General features: G+C 47.2%; 1 protein-coding gene across 6 annotated transcripts in view; it reads left to right on the top strand.

Annotated features, from left to right (window-relative positions):
* Positions 1–19,342, top strand: part of LSAMP (limbic system associated membrane protein) — a gene marked incomplete at its 5' end in the record, with an annotated part of 966,571 nt that overhangs the window by 592,157 nt on the left and 355,072 nt on the right. The window contains one exon of one of the 6 annotated variants that reach the window (XM_080577190.1): positions 14,324–14,524. The exons of the other annotated variants lie outside the window; for them this stretch is intronic. Within the exon in view, the coding sequence (XP_080433316.1) occupies positions 14,464–14,524 (61 nt within the window). Of the gene's footprint in view, positions 1–14,323; positions 14,525–19,342 lie in introns of those variants that run through there. 6 annotated transcript variants of the gene reach the window in all.

Here is a 19,342-nt window from a genome sequence, read left to right as displayed (position 1 = left end):
ATTCCCAAGAGATCTCCTGGCCTTCCGTGTTCCCATTCATCAGCCCCTTTTCTACCAGCTACCCCCACCCATTCTGTGTCTTTTATCTGCCTAAAACCAATCATTCTTCCCCTCTTCTTTTTTCACTTGACAAAAGGAATCAGAATTTAATAAGAGCAAGCTGGAAAATATCAGCATTAATCCTCTCGTCCTCATGGGGCTGGCGCCACGAGTCCCCGGGTCCCCTTATCAGCACCAAACTGCATTTCACGAGCTAGAACCCTTCTGATAGCATAAATACCTGCCATGCAGGTGTCTCCAGCTGACAAGATAACACGTTATCAATCATACATCCCCAATTTATGCAAAAAGCCCATCTTCCTTCTGTTTGTTTCATCTCGTGGCGGATGGAGAGCTGGGGAAGGGAGGGGCCAAAAAAATTGAATCCCTTCTGTTCCCATATACTTGAAGAACCAGGTGACATGTCTCTCGTCTATCCGAAGCAAAGGCCTTTCTCTCCTGTAATTCACTTATTAGCGGTTATGTGGTGGTGTTGTTGCAGAAAAGTGGGTAGGGAGCAATTGCCTGTGGAATCCCATGAAGCTGTGTCATAACGCATAGTCCCAGAGTGGGCGCTGCGGAAACACCTCCGTCAAAATTACTTGCTGGAGGGATGCTTGCGCTGGTGTGGGAGACAAAAAGATGTTCAGATACATCCTGTGCTTCACTGGCCACCTTTGGCTCGTGCTACAGTCATGCAGGAGGGCCGGGCTGGCTCAGCCCTAAATCCTCCTGCACAAGCAGTCGAGGGACTCTGCAAGAGGAGCTGCCTAGTGAAGTGGGGAGAGAAAGTTGCCTTGGGCAGTGGCAAGCTTTCATCTGAGGCTGATGACAGTGGGCTGAGGAGTGCCAGTGTCCGTCAAGGAGGCAGCTTCTGAGAGCACTCTCTGCTGGCACCTTGTCTTCCTCCTGCGGCAGCCCCTAAATGTCTGTTGCTGCAGGGGCTCACTGGCAGGGACTGCAGGACGAGCAGGACATACTTCGGTTCATGACCCTTTTAGATGTGTCCTCCAACACAATTCGGCCCAGTCAGCAAGGTAGGAACAGTATGGGATGCGTGTGAAACAGCTTTCTTTACTTCATCCTACAGGGCAGAGTAGGACTGGGGCTGATCTTAGATGAAGGGGATGCAGCAGGGATATACAGGTGCCTGTGGGGTCAGAGAGTTTCTACAGCTTTAGTTATGTTCTCTGAGCTCCGTAAGGTTAAACTGGTGCAACCTCCAGGTCTGTAACAGGTGGTGGTATAAAGATGCCTTTTACCAGTCTAGTTTGTTCTGTTCACGTTAGGGAATTAAGCTTTAATGGTAAAAGAAGCGAGTACAAGTCTAACAAGTGCTTTGATTGAAATGTTTGGATAAGATTTCACTGACTCAAATAGTCAGACCTGTACACAATATTGAGTCGACCAGCTTGACCTTCCTCTGAAGTTTCATCTCGGTGGTAGCCATCATATACAAAGGACCAGTGTAGAAGTCCAAACCCTACTAAAAAATTAAGGAAGAACGGCACTTGGTAAGCAAAGGAATGGAGCTGCAGTGCCATTTCCATTCCTGGGAGGTGGCATTTGCTCTGCTCCGCAGCACCTTCGGTTCACAGAGTGGCTGATGATGTGTGGGGAGGGAAATGAGCAGCAAGAGCAAATGACCTCAGAGGCAGCAAAGAGTCTGGTTTCCATTGCAAATGCCCTTATTAGGATGGAAAAAGGTAGGCGAAAAAAAAAGGCAGAGAGTACAAGGCAGAAAAAATGCCTGGAAAAGATGTCTTCAGCTGTTTCCACAGCAGCTGCTCCTAAAATGGGTTGTGGTTCCTTAAACATATATTTAACCCTATCCTCACAAGTGTTTTCTACTCCTTAATAAAGGAAGGTTCTAAAAACAACACTGGATCCAGGTGAATCACAGGGCAGTATTTATCTTAGTCTCTAATCTGTACTTGAATTGTAATGTGCTTGGAGCACTGACTGTATCTTTGGTCTTTGTGTGTACAATACTTATCAGAGTGGATTTCTGTTCTGCAAATGCAGCTCCCATGTGCCGCCTTGATACAAAAAATTAGCGATGACAATAAATCACAGCCAGCTCTGATTCTGGGAAGAGCAGTTGTGTGGGAGAGGAAAAGAACAGCGGTCGTTAAACCCAAATCCTAGATGTTCCTGTACTCTCATAATGTCGTTGTCTCCTTTCACCGTCTGCCCTTGCTACATATTAAAAAGTAAAATGACTCCTTCAGTATGATGGCTTGTTCTGCTGGAGCTGGAGATCCCAGCTTTAAGCTCTGGGGACAGGTGTGATATCTGCCATCACTCACAGCGCTTGGGAAGCAAAATGCTTGTGCCTGTTATGTCGGTGAGAGCGTCTGCCTCACCCTGACAAAGGAGTCACTTGACTGGTGGGCTAGCTGTAATGAATTAGCTAGCTGAGCCCGCGTCCCTTTGCTCCTCATCATGGGTAATGAGCATTCAGTACCAGCCCGGTCCCTCAAGCCGCAGGAGTCCCCACCTTTGCACCGAGGTGCTATGGAGACATCGGCTCTGTCCCCAGGCCCTCCAATTTTCTGTGTTACAGCTGATGTCACTTGCCAGACCTCTACCTCCTTTTTGCCCTTGGGACCTCTCCATGAAGACACCTGTCTTATTGCATTAGGACAGTTCCCCGTGGGGACATGGAGATGTATGGATCATGTCTACTGCAGTTTCTGTCTCCATACCATGACACGCCATCGATCAGCATCTTCCTGCTCTTGTGTCTCCTCTCTCAGTCGTTAGTGACCTTGATGGACACCTTACGCCGTACTGCCATGTTTTCAAAGTACTGAAAAACACGCCTGTCATGCCATCAGAAGCCTCCTATTTTCCCCCAACACTGAAATTTTTGTTATATCCACACTGAGAGAGAACATTAGCATGAATGAACATGATGGAGGGCTATAAAGTTTTTATTATGGCAATTTTAGGCTGTTCATCTTATGAGTGGCAAACTAACTCCTTGGGAGGGAAGTGCTTTGGGAAGCACTCGCCGAGCAGTTTGGGGAGGAATCCCAATGGGGATGGAGGAGATGAAGGACAAGGGAATTGGTGTTGTTCATAAAAACAAAATAAAGGCGGTTTGAATTAATCAGCCCTCAGCTACATGCAGGTAGTGTGAAATTGGTGTCTTGAAGTGGCCTGCCCTTGTGTAATGGAGAACAGCATTTAGCTGCTTCTATGTGCTAGTTTGGGGCTGGGTGATGTGATTAATAAAAAGTTGCTTGCACAATGCCCAGCACAGTTGCCGTGTATGTGCTCTGGGCCTGTGGATGAACAGACTCTGGATGTGTAAGCACTTTTCTCTTATTTACTCCCCTTGCCCCTCCTCTCCCTTCAAAAAAGACAATTTCTGTGCATCTCTCCCTGGTCTCTGGGCTGTGTCTTTCAGACAGGTTTGGGTAGGTCTGTGTGGGTGTGGGTTGTTTTGTCACTTATTACCCGGGCACTGCAGAACTCTCTGAGTTTAAATTTATGTGTTCCGGCTTTTATTGCTGTGCCACTTGGCTCTTTTGAATTATCTCAGTCACCAAATGAATTTTATAGTCCATTGGGGGCTGTCCATGCTTGTTAAGGTGATATTTCCATCTCCAGCGTGCCGTGGAATCTCATCCGCCACGCAGCGAGCGCTTCCACCAGCCAGCCGCCTATCGCTTCTTCAGGAAGCACCCCTGGTCCTTGGAGACTCCTGCAGTGACTGGACGAGTTGTCATGGAGGCTCCTGGAAGAACACACAGCTCACAGTGCACAGCGGGATGCCACTTTTGCTCAGGGAGGACGTGTAATCGATGCTGTTGCAGTGCTGGCTCCTGCCGGCTGTGAAGCTGTTTGGTGCAGGGAACCAGCAATGTATGGCTTTTGGGTACAGTGCTCCCCTGAGACCCATTTCAAGTGCATCCCCTGGTAGAGAGGGTTTATCGAGCAGAGGGGTGGCCCCATGGTGGGCAATCCTCCTGATGGCACCCTTTTGCTCTGCCTTGAACTGTTTTCTCTCCCTCTTCTGGAAGGGGGTCTCATGTTGTTTAATGGCTCCCCAGTGTCGCTTCACTAATGTCATCAAAGTTTCAGGGGCGTTTTGGAAAGAGTTCCCCCTGCCCTGCATCAGGTCTCATAGCACAGCAGGTATGTATGGTGGCAGAGATGGGAGAGGGAGTCAGGAATTATCACCGTGCGGTGATGAATGCCCTGGGCTTGATGTGGTGCTGCAGCATGAGGAGTCGTCCAGGGACAGACGTAGTAGCTTGCACTCCTAGGAGGGATCACAAAGTTTCCCCTCCAGCTGGGCATCCAAAAGTGCAACATCATCTTCCCTCTTTCTCAGGGGACTTCACCAGCGTCCCTCCTAGGAACCCTACAGAGGCACTTGCCATTTCTATTTAGATGTCTCAAACCAACCCTCCCTGCCTTGAAACCTCTTCCTGTTTTGCCAGGGACTGCTGGCGAAAAGCAGTTTGTGTGTCCCTTGTGCCCATTGCTGGTACGGCTGGTCAGCAGCCCGTGTAGTGCTGCAGTCCTTCGACAGGAGCCTGCAGCTAGAGAGATCAGCTCTGCTTTTCAGCTGCAGTGTGTCATCCGTCACATCAGCCAGGCACCGATTGTTCTTCAGATGTTACGGGGTTCTTGCATTTTTACCCTGATCCCCTTAAGAGAGCTCCCCTAGGAGTCACCCGCTGGAAGATAACTTGCCAGTTCCTTTTTCCTGCATGAAAGGCTCCTGGTGGTATTTCTCAGTGAGTCTCTGCTGGACTTAATGTGATGTTGTTTCCTTTCTCAGCTCCTCCTTTGTAAACTACTAATCAATGATATATTGCAGCTGTTTCCATGATTCATTTTCTTAAGCCTGTCGCAAGGCTAATTGGTTTTCAGTTTAAGTCCTGGATCTTGCAAATTACTGAGTGTGGGCACATTGCAGAATCCGGGCCCCAAATTTTCATTCCCCACTGTCATTAGCAGTGTTAGAGTCTGTACTAATCCCTCTCCAGCTAACTGTCTTCATACAGCAATTTAACTGCTTCATATTAACCTGGTGCACCTCTTCCTGCTGGGTTGTGCTGCGTTCCTATGTCACCCTTGTGGCAGCCATTGTATCTCTCCCACTGAGTGCAAATACAAGCAAATTATAAACAAAACCGAGCTTAGAACTACACAGTTCCTCCTTTCCCTCCTGTTCTGTCCCTCCAAAAAGAGAGGTTCCTGTAAGGAGTTATCATGTCCATCATTTAACTAAACAGTATGTATCTAACGTTTTTAATCTCCCCTCATAAATCAATCCCTCCAGGAACTTATCTAGTTCAGCCATCTGGAAATTAAAAAATAAAATAGATCTCACAATAGGACAAGCCTGAAATGTCTTTGGGGGGGGAGGGAGAGGAGCAGTGGAGGGTCTGAGAGGCAGCAAATAAGACTTGGTATTTTATAACCCCTTCCATCTCAGGATCTCAATGTACTTTGCAAATGGGACTGAATTAAGGGTCACTGTGTCCCCCCATGAGGCTGGGAAGCCTTGTCACAAATCTGTGTCAGCTAGCACTTGTCTTTATGAAGCACGTGCAGCTGCTGGAATTGCTCAGCCTCTGCAGGGATAGAAGTCATTTCTTCCTGCTGCAGGAAATTAGCTTCTACCTGTTTCAGTTGGAGGTGGAGAGGAGAGTTCCCATCAGGAGCAGAAGGCCTCTGAGGGAGATGAAAAATTCCAACCCCTTTTAATAAAGGTAACTGGATTAAATGCACACGCATTAGATACGCTCTGTATTTTAGAGGCAGGAAAATTCAGACATAGAAAGACAAAGTGGTATGTCCAGCACCATGCAGGGAATGAGAGACAGAGAGAGGAAATCTTCACCCATTGCTTTAATTGCAGAACCATCCTCCTTTCTGCAAATAGCAGCAAATTTTGACTACTTGTGGCCAGCAGCATGAAATTTGGGCTATACAGCTAGGCGTTCGACTGAATGGCTTTATCAGAAACTCCAGATATGCTTACAGGTACCAAGGGAACAGTTTTTCTCAGGAGATTCCACTGCTTCCTGCTTCAAGGAAGATTGTTTTCAAGGAAGACAGGAGCAGCTGTCTTTCTGGTGGCTTCTTGGCATTCCACTCTGGATCCCCACAGCTCCGGGAAGGCACACTGGCCTGCCCTGAGATGAGATAGCAGAAGGTACCAGGTCTTTTTCAGGTTTGGCTGAGTTTCTGAATGTGGGCTTGCATTTGTTCTTCTCTTACCCTTACTGCTCCACCAACCCATCCGCAATAATTATCTTTCAGATTCATCCTTTCCCTCCATCCTCATTCTCCTTAACTGCTCATTGAGATTAGGAAACATCCTTTTAGTCTCTCTCTCTCATCCTCATTAAATCTCCTTTTTATTTTTTTTTCTTTATCTTCATCTCCTCCTTCCTAGACTGTCACTAAATTTAAAAAGAAAGAAAGAAAAAAAGAGTAAAGAAAAGCTCTTTAATGTGTTTTAAAAAATCTCTTTGAAAATGATACCGTCTGTGTCGCTTCTCTCTCTGTGTCTCTCTCGCTTTATTTATTTATTTATTTTTACAGACTGAACTAAAAATGGGCTTATTGATAAAAGCCACAGTGTCTGCTGTTTGCTGATGATTAGGTGCAAAGACGAGGCCTTTCCCTGTTCAGATAGGTAAATATGTAAAAGATGTTATTTAAATTGAAAGGACAGGCTGACAATGTGCATTCTTCCTCCCTCCAGCACCCAATGTCACAGGCACAGATGTCCAGGAAAAAGTCTGGACTAGAATCCAAAGATAAAAGCAGAGTTTGCCCACAAATGTGCACTTAACCCCAGGCACTGATTCCAGAAACTGCTGATGTCTCCAGGCCCTTGAGAGATGTTCTGGTTGCTAGCAGACTGCAAATTGCAGCATCTCAACCCTCCTGGCTTCCATTAGTCAGCCCCAGATAGGAAATGGTACAGAAGAGCAGCTTCTTACCCAATGGGAGCAGGACTGGGAGGTTCTCTTTCAAAATGAGAAAAAGAAAAGGAAAAAAAAAAAAAGACAAAAAAAAAATAGCACTTCTCTGGTTTGAAATACTCGTGGACCCAGATCTAAACGTATTCTCAAAATACCCTTAAGTTCGGGAAGTTTGTAAACAGGATCCACAGGCTAATAGATTTTAAAGTTGGAAAAGAACACTGATGCATCTTCACTCTAATCTGAAAGTGTTACCATGATGTGAGCACGTGTCCAAGCTATCCTTGCTCTAGCTCTCTCAAGTACTCGGAGCAATGAAACTGCATCAGCTGAGGCTTCTGTGGCTACTTGCACCTATCCAGAGCTGTGTGCCTTTAGCAAGGAAAACTTAAGCCCTTGCAGGTTTAGAGTCGCTGGCGAACAGGACAACCAGGCTGAAGGTAGCTTGCTGCAATCACACTTCTGTTATTGGCAGTAGGGTTGGTAACTCCTGGTAGCAGAGATCCAGACCATCTGTGTTTGCCAGCTGCCTGGGCACTGACATGAAAGTGCTGGGTTTGATGGCATCATGTAGGATCACAGAAGTGTTGGTTGGAAGGGACTGCTCGCTGGGCCTCTAGTCTCCAGTCCAAGCTCCTGGATGAAGCCAGACATCTCTCAGAAGCCCGTGTGTCAGAATCAAAAGGGCTACACCTCAGTGGGTTCATTTCCTCTTCTCCCTCCTTTCCCTGCCTCATGGCTGCCTCTCCTCCTTGCCACTCTGCCAAACACCAGGGCAGCTTCGGCTACCTACCTGAATCTCAGTTCCAGAGGCACAGGAGGTGGCCTATTGCAGAGCCAGTGTAGATCCCGATTTGCTAGGGCTTTTTAGTTCACCTATAACATGCTTGTGGCTAATAAGTGAAACCTGCTTCAGCCATTGTGGACCAGTGCTGTAGAAGGCAAGGAACAGGTCCAGCCCAGTGGGGATTTCCCTATCTCTGTGTAAAGGCCCTACTGAGGTAGGTGTGCAGGGTGTGGGGAGAAAGATGAGAGTCTCTGAGTAGCTGGGAAGCATGATAACCTCTTGTTCTTCTAGTCAGTCCATCATCCCCTCCATCCTCCTGACCGGAGAGTTCATGTTACATATAAAAAGGTACGTCATGACTTGCTGGGATACCTGGCACAAGCCCAGGGGAGGCAGTGGTGGACGTCTCCTGTCCAGTATGTGCTTGAACAGGGAAAAAAGGGAGAAAGGAGAAAAAGAAACAGACATGCACAAATTGATAAAATCAATAACTCAAACTGAAGAAGCAAAGTAGGAAAAAGATGGAAGACAGATGCCAGAAAGAGGAAAGTCAGCCTCACAGAGAGAGTCGATATGAACTCTCCTCATGAGCTGGATCCAGTCTTGGAAAGGTGGTTTGCATTTTTCCCCATGTGGTAACCTGTAAGGAGGCAGCGGGGTGAGTTTGTAATCCCAAGAGTAAATTTTGCTGTGTTTAATCACTGACGTGGTTTGTACAGGAAGACACCACGTAATAAACAAACTTGCAGTGCTTCATTGATCCAAGGAACTCTGTGGTACATTTAGTTTACATTTAGTCATTAGGACTGGATTCTTGACAACAGCAACAAAATGTTGCTGAGAATCCAGCAAAGGTATAAATGGAAAAGGGTTTCTGCCAGACTTGTGGCCTGATTTCTGCTGGTGGTGTTTTGCTCAGAGATAGAAATTGCCCTTACTTCTGTGGTGGAGCCAAATAAAACCCAGAACGTATCCATCTGCAGTTTAAGTTGTATCATTATGACATTGCCTTTGAATTTTCCATTTTCGTGTGTTTCTGCTGCCCCTGGCTCCCTTGGTAGAAAATTCCAGTGTACATAACCAAGAGTTATACCTTGTGCCTTTCTGTCTGGAGTTACCACTTCTCAAAAAAGCCACGAGGCCCAGTGATAACGTGCATCCTAATAGCAGGGACTCATCCTAACAGTAGGTACCCCTTTAATGTCTTAGGCCTCAGAGAGGCTGGAGGCATTTACCAGACCATTCTCTATGGTCTTCTTCAGTGCTTAGTCACTAATTGTTATTCACTGCTCCCACGGAGCATTTTGTTTTTGATGACATGTGCAAATGGCACATTTGTTACCAGGCAAGGTTTGAGAGTGAGAACAAATCTAGTTTATTCTAATAAAGTGAAAATTAAAACAGTGGGTTACACTATTGAAAATGAGAGTTATGCAAAATGAGACAGGAAAATGCACTGTCAGTTATCTATGTGACACTTTTGTTCCCTTCCCAGATCTTCATTGAGAAGCTCTCTCCCAGCCTGGGGCTCCTGCAGCCCCATGAATTGAGAGTGAATGCCAGGAGTTTTTCATCCTGAGTGAATCGCGTACGTGGTATACAGCCTTCCAGTATGCACCCTTTCACCATTAAGGAACCATGCAGTAAATGTGCCTTTAAAAAGTGGCTCCTCACCCCACTCCTTTTTGACTTAGAAAGGAGGGTATGCACTAATACCATCCTTTCCCTTCCTGATAAGATGTACAGAGGATTTCTGTTTGGAGCATCCCATTCAGGGTTTGATGACTTCCCATAGAAAAAAAGGAATCATTCAGAGGTTTGCATCTCTTGCGCAAATGTCGTGGGTTTATGTGGCAAGGTTTTGGTAGCAGGGGGCTACAGGGGTGGCATCTGTGAGAAGAATCCAGCAGCTGCCTCATGTTAAATAAGGGCCAATTTCAGATGGCTCTGAAGGGACCCGCCACTGCCCAGAGCTGAGCCAATAAGCGATGTTTGTGCCTCTGTGAGAGCAGATTTAAGAAAGGGAAGCCCACAGAGGATCAGTATGGGAAGGACGGCATCCCATGGGAGAGACCCCACGTGGAGCAGGGGAAGAGCATGAAGATGGAGGAGTGGGAGATTACAGAACATTAGGGACTGACCATAGCCCCCATTCCCCTGTGCTGCTCAGGGGGAGGATGTAGAAGAAGGTGGATGGGGGGAAGGTATTTTTAGTTTTGTTTGTTTCTCACTGCTCTAGCTTGTTAGCAATACGTAAGAAATCTCATTAATCTCCCTGTGCTGAGCCTGTTTTGCCTGTGACAATGATTGTTGAGTGATCTCTCTGTCCTTATCTCAACCCTTGAGCCCCTTCCATTGTATTTTCTCCCCCTTTCCCTTTGAGGAGGGGGATTGAGAGAGCAGTCATGGTGGAGCTCAGCTGCCCAGACGAGTAAAGCCACCACAACAAGCATCAGGCCTTTCTCTTCCTTTGATGCAGGCGGATGGGAAGGTGAGGTCCTTTAGGGCTCACTTAGCTCCTGGTCTCCGAGCAGAGCTGTCAAACAACAAGATGGTGGGACAGCCACTGTCAGGCTGAGAGCTGTCCTCGTACGGGGGTTATGCCCTCTCTGTGCCATAACTAACAGCAGTAAGGGACGCCAGGCAGGATCCCTGTTGGGTTGCCTCCAACCATTTCATAACAGAGGTTAAAAAAAGATGTTTTTAAGAAGTCACAGCCTCCTTGAATGAGTACCATGCCTTCCCAGATGGCTAGAGGGTGCTTATGCTCCTGACTCTGCTGTCTGGCTTTTTGGCAAGTCGTCTTTCCTTACACACTTTTGCTATCCTGCCTGTTCGGACAGTGGTCTCTGAGGGACTGTGAGAGTCTTTTCCCCCGTACGCCCATACGGCAGCCAGCACTCCGGGGCCTCACCATTAGTGGGGCCCGCGAGCCTAAAAACAACCAAGCATGGAGGCTGGGATTTTGCTGGGGAGAAGTTCAGATCACAGTGTTACAAGCAAGGTTTCCAAGTTTCCTCAGCCCTGGCACGCGATCAAATAAACAAGAAAAAATGTTTAATTAAACTAACATGAAAAAAAACCCTGAAAGTGTCACAAAAACTGGAGGCGATGGTGCCAGTTCCCCACGGCATATGGCAGAGCAGCCGCTCTCCCCGCGCTACAAACGCGGGCCTGTCACTTCAGAGGGACGCACGGCCCTTTCATTTCCCTGCCTGTCACCATGACGGCAGAGGGACCATCCCCACCGCCGCCCTCCCCTCCTGAGCAGGAGACGGGGCAAGCTGCCGCAGGGGACATGATTTCTCCTGGGGAAGGCAAATAGAGGAAAGCTGCCCATTTTGCCATTTCGGAGCCAGGCCGCGAGGCAGCGGATGGCACCGCGAGGGGCTGGCCGCGGGAGGAGAAGTGCGGAGTGTCACCTGCTGTGAAGGTCTCTGGGGGCCCCCTCTGCTACGTGCCACCGGGATTGAAGCACTTTATTCTTTTATCAAAGAGAATTTAGATTGGACATCTAAACCCCTTTAAAAACAGAGAAGTCTTGATGTTCTCTGTGTTTGATGTGGGTGCGTTTCAAGGGGCAGGTAGCACTGGTTCCCTGGCTCCATCTTGCATTGCACGAGGCCTCGGGCTTGATGTGGCAGGGGAACTCAGGGCTTGTTGCGGGGAGCAGGTCCGTGTGGCAACCATCGGCTGGAGGGACAGGGAATGCTTTTGGTTATCAGAAAGAAGGATGAAGGCTTCTTTAGATCTCTTAAAGGACCACGGTGAGCCTTTTCCCATGGGAAGACAGTATGAAAAGTAGCTTGAGCATTGAGTTAGGCTTTTATGCTTCTGGTGACTGTGATGACTTACATCCTTGGCTTAGAAAGCCTTGCTGTCCATTTGCCTGCCACATTTTCTCTCAGTTTGAGCAGCAGAGCATCATTTGGTATTCCTTTTTGTGTCAGGTAATGTGCTCCGTTACGTATAAGCACACGTATGTGTGGAAGGCACAACAACAAACTTGAAAGTCCTTGGGCTCACAGAGTACTGCGGGAGGACCAGGAGGGTGACTGAGTGTCAGGGGCGCCATTTTCACAGTGCAGAGGGGAGATTTTTAAAGGGTTTCAGAGTGCCACTGGGAATTTGGTGTTTGAGTATCACAGCGTTCCCGGTTTATTTTTAAACATCCTGGTGTCTCAGTAGGTTTTAGCAGTATAGAAAGATGAAGGCAATGGCTCTGGCAGTGCAGACTTATATGATCCCACACACTGGAGGAGGCAGGGGTAGAGGCAGTGGGATGTGACCATAGGGGAAGTGTGGGGAAAGCTTGGGTGTTATCGGTGGTGGAGAGGAGAGGAGAGGAGAGGAAGAGGCTGAGCTCATAGGAGGTGAGGTCAAGCAGGTGAAAAGGACAGACAGGCTGAAATTGCTGTAGGTTTTTGAAAGTGAGAAGAAGAAATTGAAACTCAATCCAGTGAATGCTTCAGAACCAACAGGGATGAAGCGGGATAGACGTGCTATGACGGGATTTCAGGGTGAGGAGAGAGAATGCTAATAGCCATATTGTGTATGCTTTGTGTGTCAGAGAAGCTGGGGAGAAGTTGCAGTCTATGGAAGTGAGCAGTAATGAGCGGCCAGGCATATCTCCCAGCTGTCAGGACAAAGAAGAAGGGCTTGGGTGCTGGCTGTGTTGCAGTCGTCTTTATCCCGAGGGACTTCCATCTGAAAGTCTCTACATGGGAGGTTCATTATTTCCCCCATCATTCCTGCAGTCTCATTCTCTGCACAGGCAGAAAGTGAACCCCAGGACTCAAGAGACCAGGCTGGGTCACAGTGGCTTGGTTCGTCCTTCCAGACCTATCAACTCCCCAAAGGCTTGTGTGTTTCTGTGCTCTGAGGAAATTAGCTTGCTGAAGAGAAAGGGCACAGTCATTGTAAAAACCTGTTCCAATGAAGTTGTTTAATTGCAAAGGAGGAAAAACCATTTGTAAATTAAATGAATCACCCTGCTTGCAGTAGAGAAGACTAAGGAATGATCTGAGAGGAAGCTGACACTTTGGCAGTCTGATGGCACAATCTGAGACACAGGAGATGGAGCTGAGTGTCTCAAAGTAGCAAAGGAAGCAGGGGCTTTTAGAGCAACAGGAAAGCAATTAGCCTTGTTTTCCCTACAGTTCCTTAGATGTCTGCTTGCTGTTAAATACCAAACTGTGTCCTGTTTTCCAGCTGCCTCTTCAGCCTGTGCTCTGCTGGGCAGCGTGCATGCATGGGGCTGTGCTGGGATGGGGGGCAGCTGGGAAGGCCCCCAGCGTTGCCACCTGTCAGCTGAATCCCACTAATGAAACCAGCACCTGCTCCCTCCCTAACGAGGTGGGTTGGGAGCACCTCCAGTTGGGGCAATTACATGTTTGTCTGTCTGTTGTTTGCATATTGTGTAAGACATTGAAGGGGTGCAGGGTGCTCCTTGGGGTTGCTTGTGCTGTGCAGAAATTTATAGTACAGCCTCTGGGCCTTTCCCTGAATTGCTGATGCTGTGTCTCACCAGGAATGAGTGGTGAGAGACTTCCAACAAGTGGTCAGGAGGAGGAGGAGGAAGAGGTGGAATCCAACAGTCACACGCTTGGTAAGATATTGGCAGCAGTAGCTGTCTAGCCAAGTTACTTAACTATTAAATAACATGTCTGTACTCTCCTAGGGCGTTCTGCAGTAATAATTAATAGTGATTACATAGTGATAATACAATGGTTATGCTAATAGACCTATCAGCTTGGATGTAAAGAGAGAAGAGCCAATACTATAAATATAGTAATATCTCTGTGGAGAGCAGTCTTAATGACAAGACTATCTCATATAGTAAACATGCTGATACTGTTTATAATAAACAGTGTAGTTCCTTACCTACTACATTCATTCTCTGCAGTTCTCCTGCAATTCACTTGCCTCATTTCAGTCCTGCTTTTCTCCTTCCCCCCTCTCTCTACTCTGCCCTATCTGCACAAAGGTGTTTTGAGATTTTTTGCTTCTAAGTTGAGCAGGGAAGTGAGCTGAGTAGATGTCTGTTAACATTCACGCTAAACCTTAGAGTTGAGACCTAGGCAGCATACAGGCACTCAGGACAGCTACAAACTCAGGGCTTAGAAGGCTTTTCTGGATCCCCACATCTATTAGTCTTTCACTTTTTTTGAATACTGCTATGTGGAAATGGTGAGAAAAGGGATGAAAACTCGTAGGGTTAAGGTGCCTTGTTGCTCAGTGCATGCACACATACCAGATTCACAACAGCTGTGTGAGGAAACCCAGCCTCCTCTAAGCAACTGAGCACAGAGCTGCAACAGCAAACCCTGGTGTGTGTCACGCGTTTGTGTCTCCTGCCAGTGGCTTCAGGGAGGAACTCAGAGCTGCCCTGCGTTGCCTGGGGGTTCAGTACCCCGATATTGGTATGTTGCCTGGGTGCTGGCAACCAAGGATGGAAGCAGGCAACTCTGAGGTTGGTAATATCATAAGCCCTACAAAAAGTGGGGGAGGGAGGCTGGATGGAAGGAAGGAAGGAAGATCTTCTAAGCAGGTGACTAGATGCAGCTGGGATGAAAGGCTACAGCCAGGCAAAGCAGTAGCTGGAGAGGCTAGTTACTATTTCAGGACTTTCCTCCTCAGCAGTAGCATGGGAAGGAGGCTTTTAAATTCAGAAATCCTATGAGGAGTGACCTATGCTGGCTGGGGAGCAGCCAGTTTGCAAAAGATGACACAGCATGTGGTAAGGTAACTCATCGGCTTGGTGCGCTGGGATGATAAAAAGGGCAAGGTATCCTCAGTGAGAGGGAAGAAACCTTCTCAGGAGCGTAACCACGGGCAAGGGGTGGTACAGCCCAGGCAATGCTGGGGGTGTTCTATGCCCAGAAACCTGGCCTTTGTTCCTGGCCTAACAAGAAGCTGTACCTGTTGGGTGGCACCAACTGCAGGCACTACTTGTGGGCCTGAAACTGCTCCAGGTTTATTCAAGTCATGATAACAGGCATTGGCTGCGGTGCTTGTTGGAAACCCTAGGAGCATCCTGACAGCCCAGCCAGCTGCTGTGCCAAGCTGCAGTGCACTAGTGACACAGTACTCCTGGTCAGAAAATGGAGGTGGGCCCAGTGCTCTGATGTGAGGGTATGGTGGGCAGAATAAGCCATGAGGATGCTCCAGCTTTCTGGAGGTGATCAGGTTTTATCAAATGCGGGCCGGTCTGCTGGTCACTGTGCTGATGAGAGAGCAGGTAACCTATGCAAGCTCAGCGTCCTTTGCTGTCAGATGGTGAAAGCGTCTGTACGGGGATATCTTGGGGAGAGGTGTATTGTCTCTTATGCTGATGCTTCTGTGGGGTGCTTCTTAAGAGCATATGCTGCTGTTATGGTTGAATTACGTGGAAGCCATTAATAATGGTAGATCATATTAGACTTCCCAGCGGAGCAGTGGATTGGTAATGTTATAGGAATACAGACTTTTCTCCTGGTGCTAGCTGGAAAGGATAGAGGAAGTATTGCTTTTGCAGAAAATGTCTTCCTCCTTTGGAGGCTGGGAAGCTTGAATGAAGTGTGTAAAAACCCATGCTGAAACAACCCAGCCAAGCCCTCTTACAGAATTCTGTTGTGCGTTTCAGCCTTGAACCTTTTACAATTTGTTTTCCAAGTTCAATTACTATTTGCAGTCAGCCAGTTTTACAGAAGAATAGTAATGTATCTATTACTCCAACAGGTTTCAGTTATCCCAACTAAGCTAAAGCCTCCCAGTCTGCTTGGCTTAGTGTGACCAATTTAAATAGAAATGGTGAACTAGACCCTCTCCTGGCCTGCTTGGCAAAATCTTTGGCAATGTTTCAGTCCTTGCGGGGGGGCAGAAATGGCTTCTTGTCCTGGTGGAAGGCTCATGGCTTTAGAGGAATGCAAAAATGTTCTCAAATATCCGTGCTAGTTGTCTTCGTTCTCTGAACATCAGCATTGGGCACAGAGGAGCCAACATGTTGGAAACATGATGTACTGTGGTAACCTCTGAATCAAATGTATTTCCCTAGGAGCTGAAATGTATTAATTCCTACTTGTATTTTAAAGACTTGACAAGGTACCAGTGTCTGCTATGGAGGACATGCCTTTATCTTCTGGAGAATTTCCCAATCCAGTGGTACCCTGTTTCAAAACATTTCTGGTAGGCTTTGTCTGGTATTTGCTGCTGGTACAGCACCTGGGCCATTGCAGGCAGCCTGGTGCCTGCAGGTCCCCCTAAGCACTGGTGACTGATCACCTTCACCTTAAAAACAAAGCCAGAGGTCCTGGGAAGCAGAAGAGCTAGGAATAAACTTGATGCTTGTTAGTAGGCAGTCCACGTTTCCCATTTCTTGCATCCCACTGGGAAAAAAAATAAATGGGGGAGGTAGACAAGAAGGGGACTGGAGGGGCAGAGAAGGAGAAAATGCATTTTGTGGTTGTTTTTTTTTTTTTTTGCTCTCCCCGTCTTCCCATTCCCCACTTTTCCCTGTTTGAGACTTCGTGTCAAATACCTCTGTGCATGTTCCCCTCCCCGCTCCCAAATCTCATCTCTCTTCAGAGCTTTGGCTTTAAATACGCACACATATATGCAATTAAATGCAGGCTTTGACTTTTCGCCTGGGAAACTGGAGGGATAAGGTGAGCTAAGCTTTTAATTATGAGTACCCATTCTGGGAGGCAGGGAATTCAAGCCGACAGTAGATGCTGCAGCACTGCTTAATCCTGTCTTACAGGGAAGGGAGGGGGAAAAAACACGGATCTGCTGGAGAAAAGATTTCCTGAATATATAAAGAAAATATTGTTTCTTCTTGCTTTCCCTTTTCCACCTGCCCTTTCTTTTCTGTTATGCCAAGTAGAAAATAGGCATTAAATACTGGGGATTTGATTATGGCTTTTGTTAAGGTGAAAACATCAAAGTGCAGCTCTGACCCCTAGGATCAGACTGTTTGTGCCAGATTTTTTATTTTATTTTTTTAATTTTTGTTCCCCACTCTTCAGAGCAAACATAATGGGCCAGGTTCATCTGGGCTGCCTCATCCATTGACGTGGCTGGAGCTGCACCACAGACACCTTTGTGTGCGAGTGACTTTCTTGATGGGGAGGTGAACAGTGTAGGAGTTTAGTGGCACTGCTTCCAAACCAAGCACAGCTGTGGCTGCGTGAAAAAAAATTATTGATGTCCTACAAAGAAACCACTAACATGTTTTCCAGTGTTACAAGAAGTAAAAGTTGTTCCCTGTTGTTTGCCACAAGCCAAGTGTGATGCATGGTCCCATCTGATTTAAACCAGTCATTTTTTTTATTATTATTATTATTATTTCCCACCCTCCACATTCCTTTCAGGATTTGTCTCTGTGGTTTAGGATCAGTGAAATGTTGCTTTGCTAAGGAAGTGGCGAGACGCTACAGTGGAAGGTAGGATTAGGCTGGGACACTCTGCTAGGTTGATGGGTGTGAGTCCCAAGTGAAGACCTGCCTGAGGAAGAAAAGCAGAAAAGAAGGTGACGTCCTCATGTCCTGAGGGCTATGTCGAGCAAAGGCTGTGCCCTCTTGCAGCTGTTCACATGCTATTTTTTTGCAGCATGGCCTCCTGCGACTTGTGCTGGAGCCTCTGACTTACCAGCCTTGATGCAGGCTAGGCTGTGGAGCTGTCCTTGTCACCACCACTAGCTGCTTTTTAAGCCCTCCCAAGTGTTTCCCTCTCCCTTCTTTTCCTTTACATTGACTAGTTGCATGTCAGGGTGAAGCTATTGCATCTTCCAAGAGGAAAAGAGGGGCCTTGCCTTCCATAAAGGAGCACCAGTTACTCCAGTTGCCCTACTTCCAGCAAAAGGGCTTGCGGTGCCATGCACAGGAGCATAACTTTCTTAGGAGGATATTTTAAATCAAGGGAATGTAGTCAGGGCCAGCTTTGATAGAAGCCTGTTTGAGAAGAGGATGGAGATGAGAGCTCAGAGGGCAAGTTCGTCAATAGTATTACGGCATTCTTGTTTTCTTGCTTGTTTCCATGCTTTGAGGGGAGCTGGGCTGACATGAACGCTTCAAATGGGATTTTTCTTATGTTTGAATGCTTCTGTCTGAACTTGTTCTTACAGTTCTTGTTCTGGATGAGTTTCTACTTAGCATCTCCTGACAGCTTTGTGCTACGGACTGACCCTCTGAGCCGCGTAATAGCTGAGGCCTTTGCCTAGCCTGCTGTTAAATAGGAGACCTGACTGTCTTACTGATAGGAAAAACCTAAAAAATGCTCCACTGCCTCTGAATTTCCTCTGTAATACCATCATGACTCCTGATTAATTTCCATAATGCAATTTTGCCAGGTAGACCTCAGTAACCTTTTAGCTGACCTCTGTAACCTGCTGTTCCTCACAGGCTTCCCACTATTAAGAGCTGTATAATCCAGCCAAACCTACCACCTTCAAACAGATTGGTGGAGTGGTGTGGCATTTATATCTTTGGAGAAAGGGCTATATCTTATATTACCTGCACAAAACCTTTGTTTGGCCTTAACTCTTTTTAGATGCCAATCTTTCTTCCTTTGCCTGAGTTCTTCAGCTTAGAAAATTGATATAATGTCTACTTGGCCACACCTGTGATAAAGAAAATGTCCCAAATTAGTCATCACTCTGTTTGAGGTTTAATGGTCTGTATGAAGTCAAGCTAGAGCGGCAAACCCTCCTGTGTGACTTCAGCCAAGTGGGAAGTGTAACAAGGAACTTGGTGGTTGCCTAATGAAGCAAGATCCATAAGGATCTGGACAGCCAACGTGTGCATATGCAAAGAAGACACTTGAAAAATTTAAGAAGTTCCTTAGCTTAATAAAATAATAATTGTGTGTGCATGGGTGCACTGGTGGCCTCTCAAGCACACTTAGAAACCCCAAGAGCCTCGTTGTGCCTTCTGTGAGCCTTCTACTGCCACTTCGTTTCCAGAAAAATGTGAAGTCTCCTGGTGAGTTCTGCTCTGGGTCTTCAGGATTGCCTTAAATTCAGCGTACAAGCCACCAGAAACAATAGTGGTGCCCTACTTTACTGAGACGTAGTAAGGATAAATGCAAGAAGTCCCTGTGATGTCAGCCAGTGTGGTGACTAGGAAAGGGGAGAGCGGCACAGCTGAGTCTTGCAGAGGTTCCCTGTTGCTGCATGGGTGCGTATGGGGGTCAGTTTTACTTGTGAGGAGGGTATTTTTGTTTCTCTCTTCATTGAGGGCTTTTTTCACATTGCCTCCTTGATTGTTCTTCCAGCAGCTGGAAGGAATCTCAGCCCAGGGCGAAGTCATTAATTTTCTTTCCTTGTTGGCTCTGCTGGCCCTGAAGGAAGGGCTCTGTGAGCACGCAGCAGGATTAAATGCAGTTTGTGTTGATGCCCAGCTTTGCTTGACGCTTGAATGGAGTATCCGAGCCATCGTTGGGCAGAGAGGGATTGTGGAGGTCAGAGCTGAGGACCTACATCTGTTGGCTTGCCTCCCCTCCTTCTCCATCTCTTAACCTGTATTTCCAACCTCCTTCCTAGCAGGCAGTAGCTCTGGAGAAGGCTCAAGTTCCCCAGCCT

The sequence above is a fragment of the Anser brachyrhynchus genome (genome assembly GCF_964034855.1).
Source record: "Anser brachyrhynchus genome assembly, chromosome: 1".
In the NCBI taxonomy this organism is placed as follows: domain Eukaryota; kingdom Metazoa; phylum Chordata; class Aves; order Anseriformes; family Anatidae; genus Anser; species Anser brachyrhynchus.
Note: the sequence above shows the minus strand (reverse complement) of the source record. Positions and strands in the feature narration are given on the sequence as shown.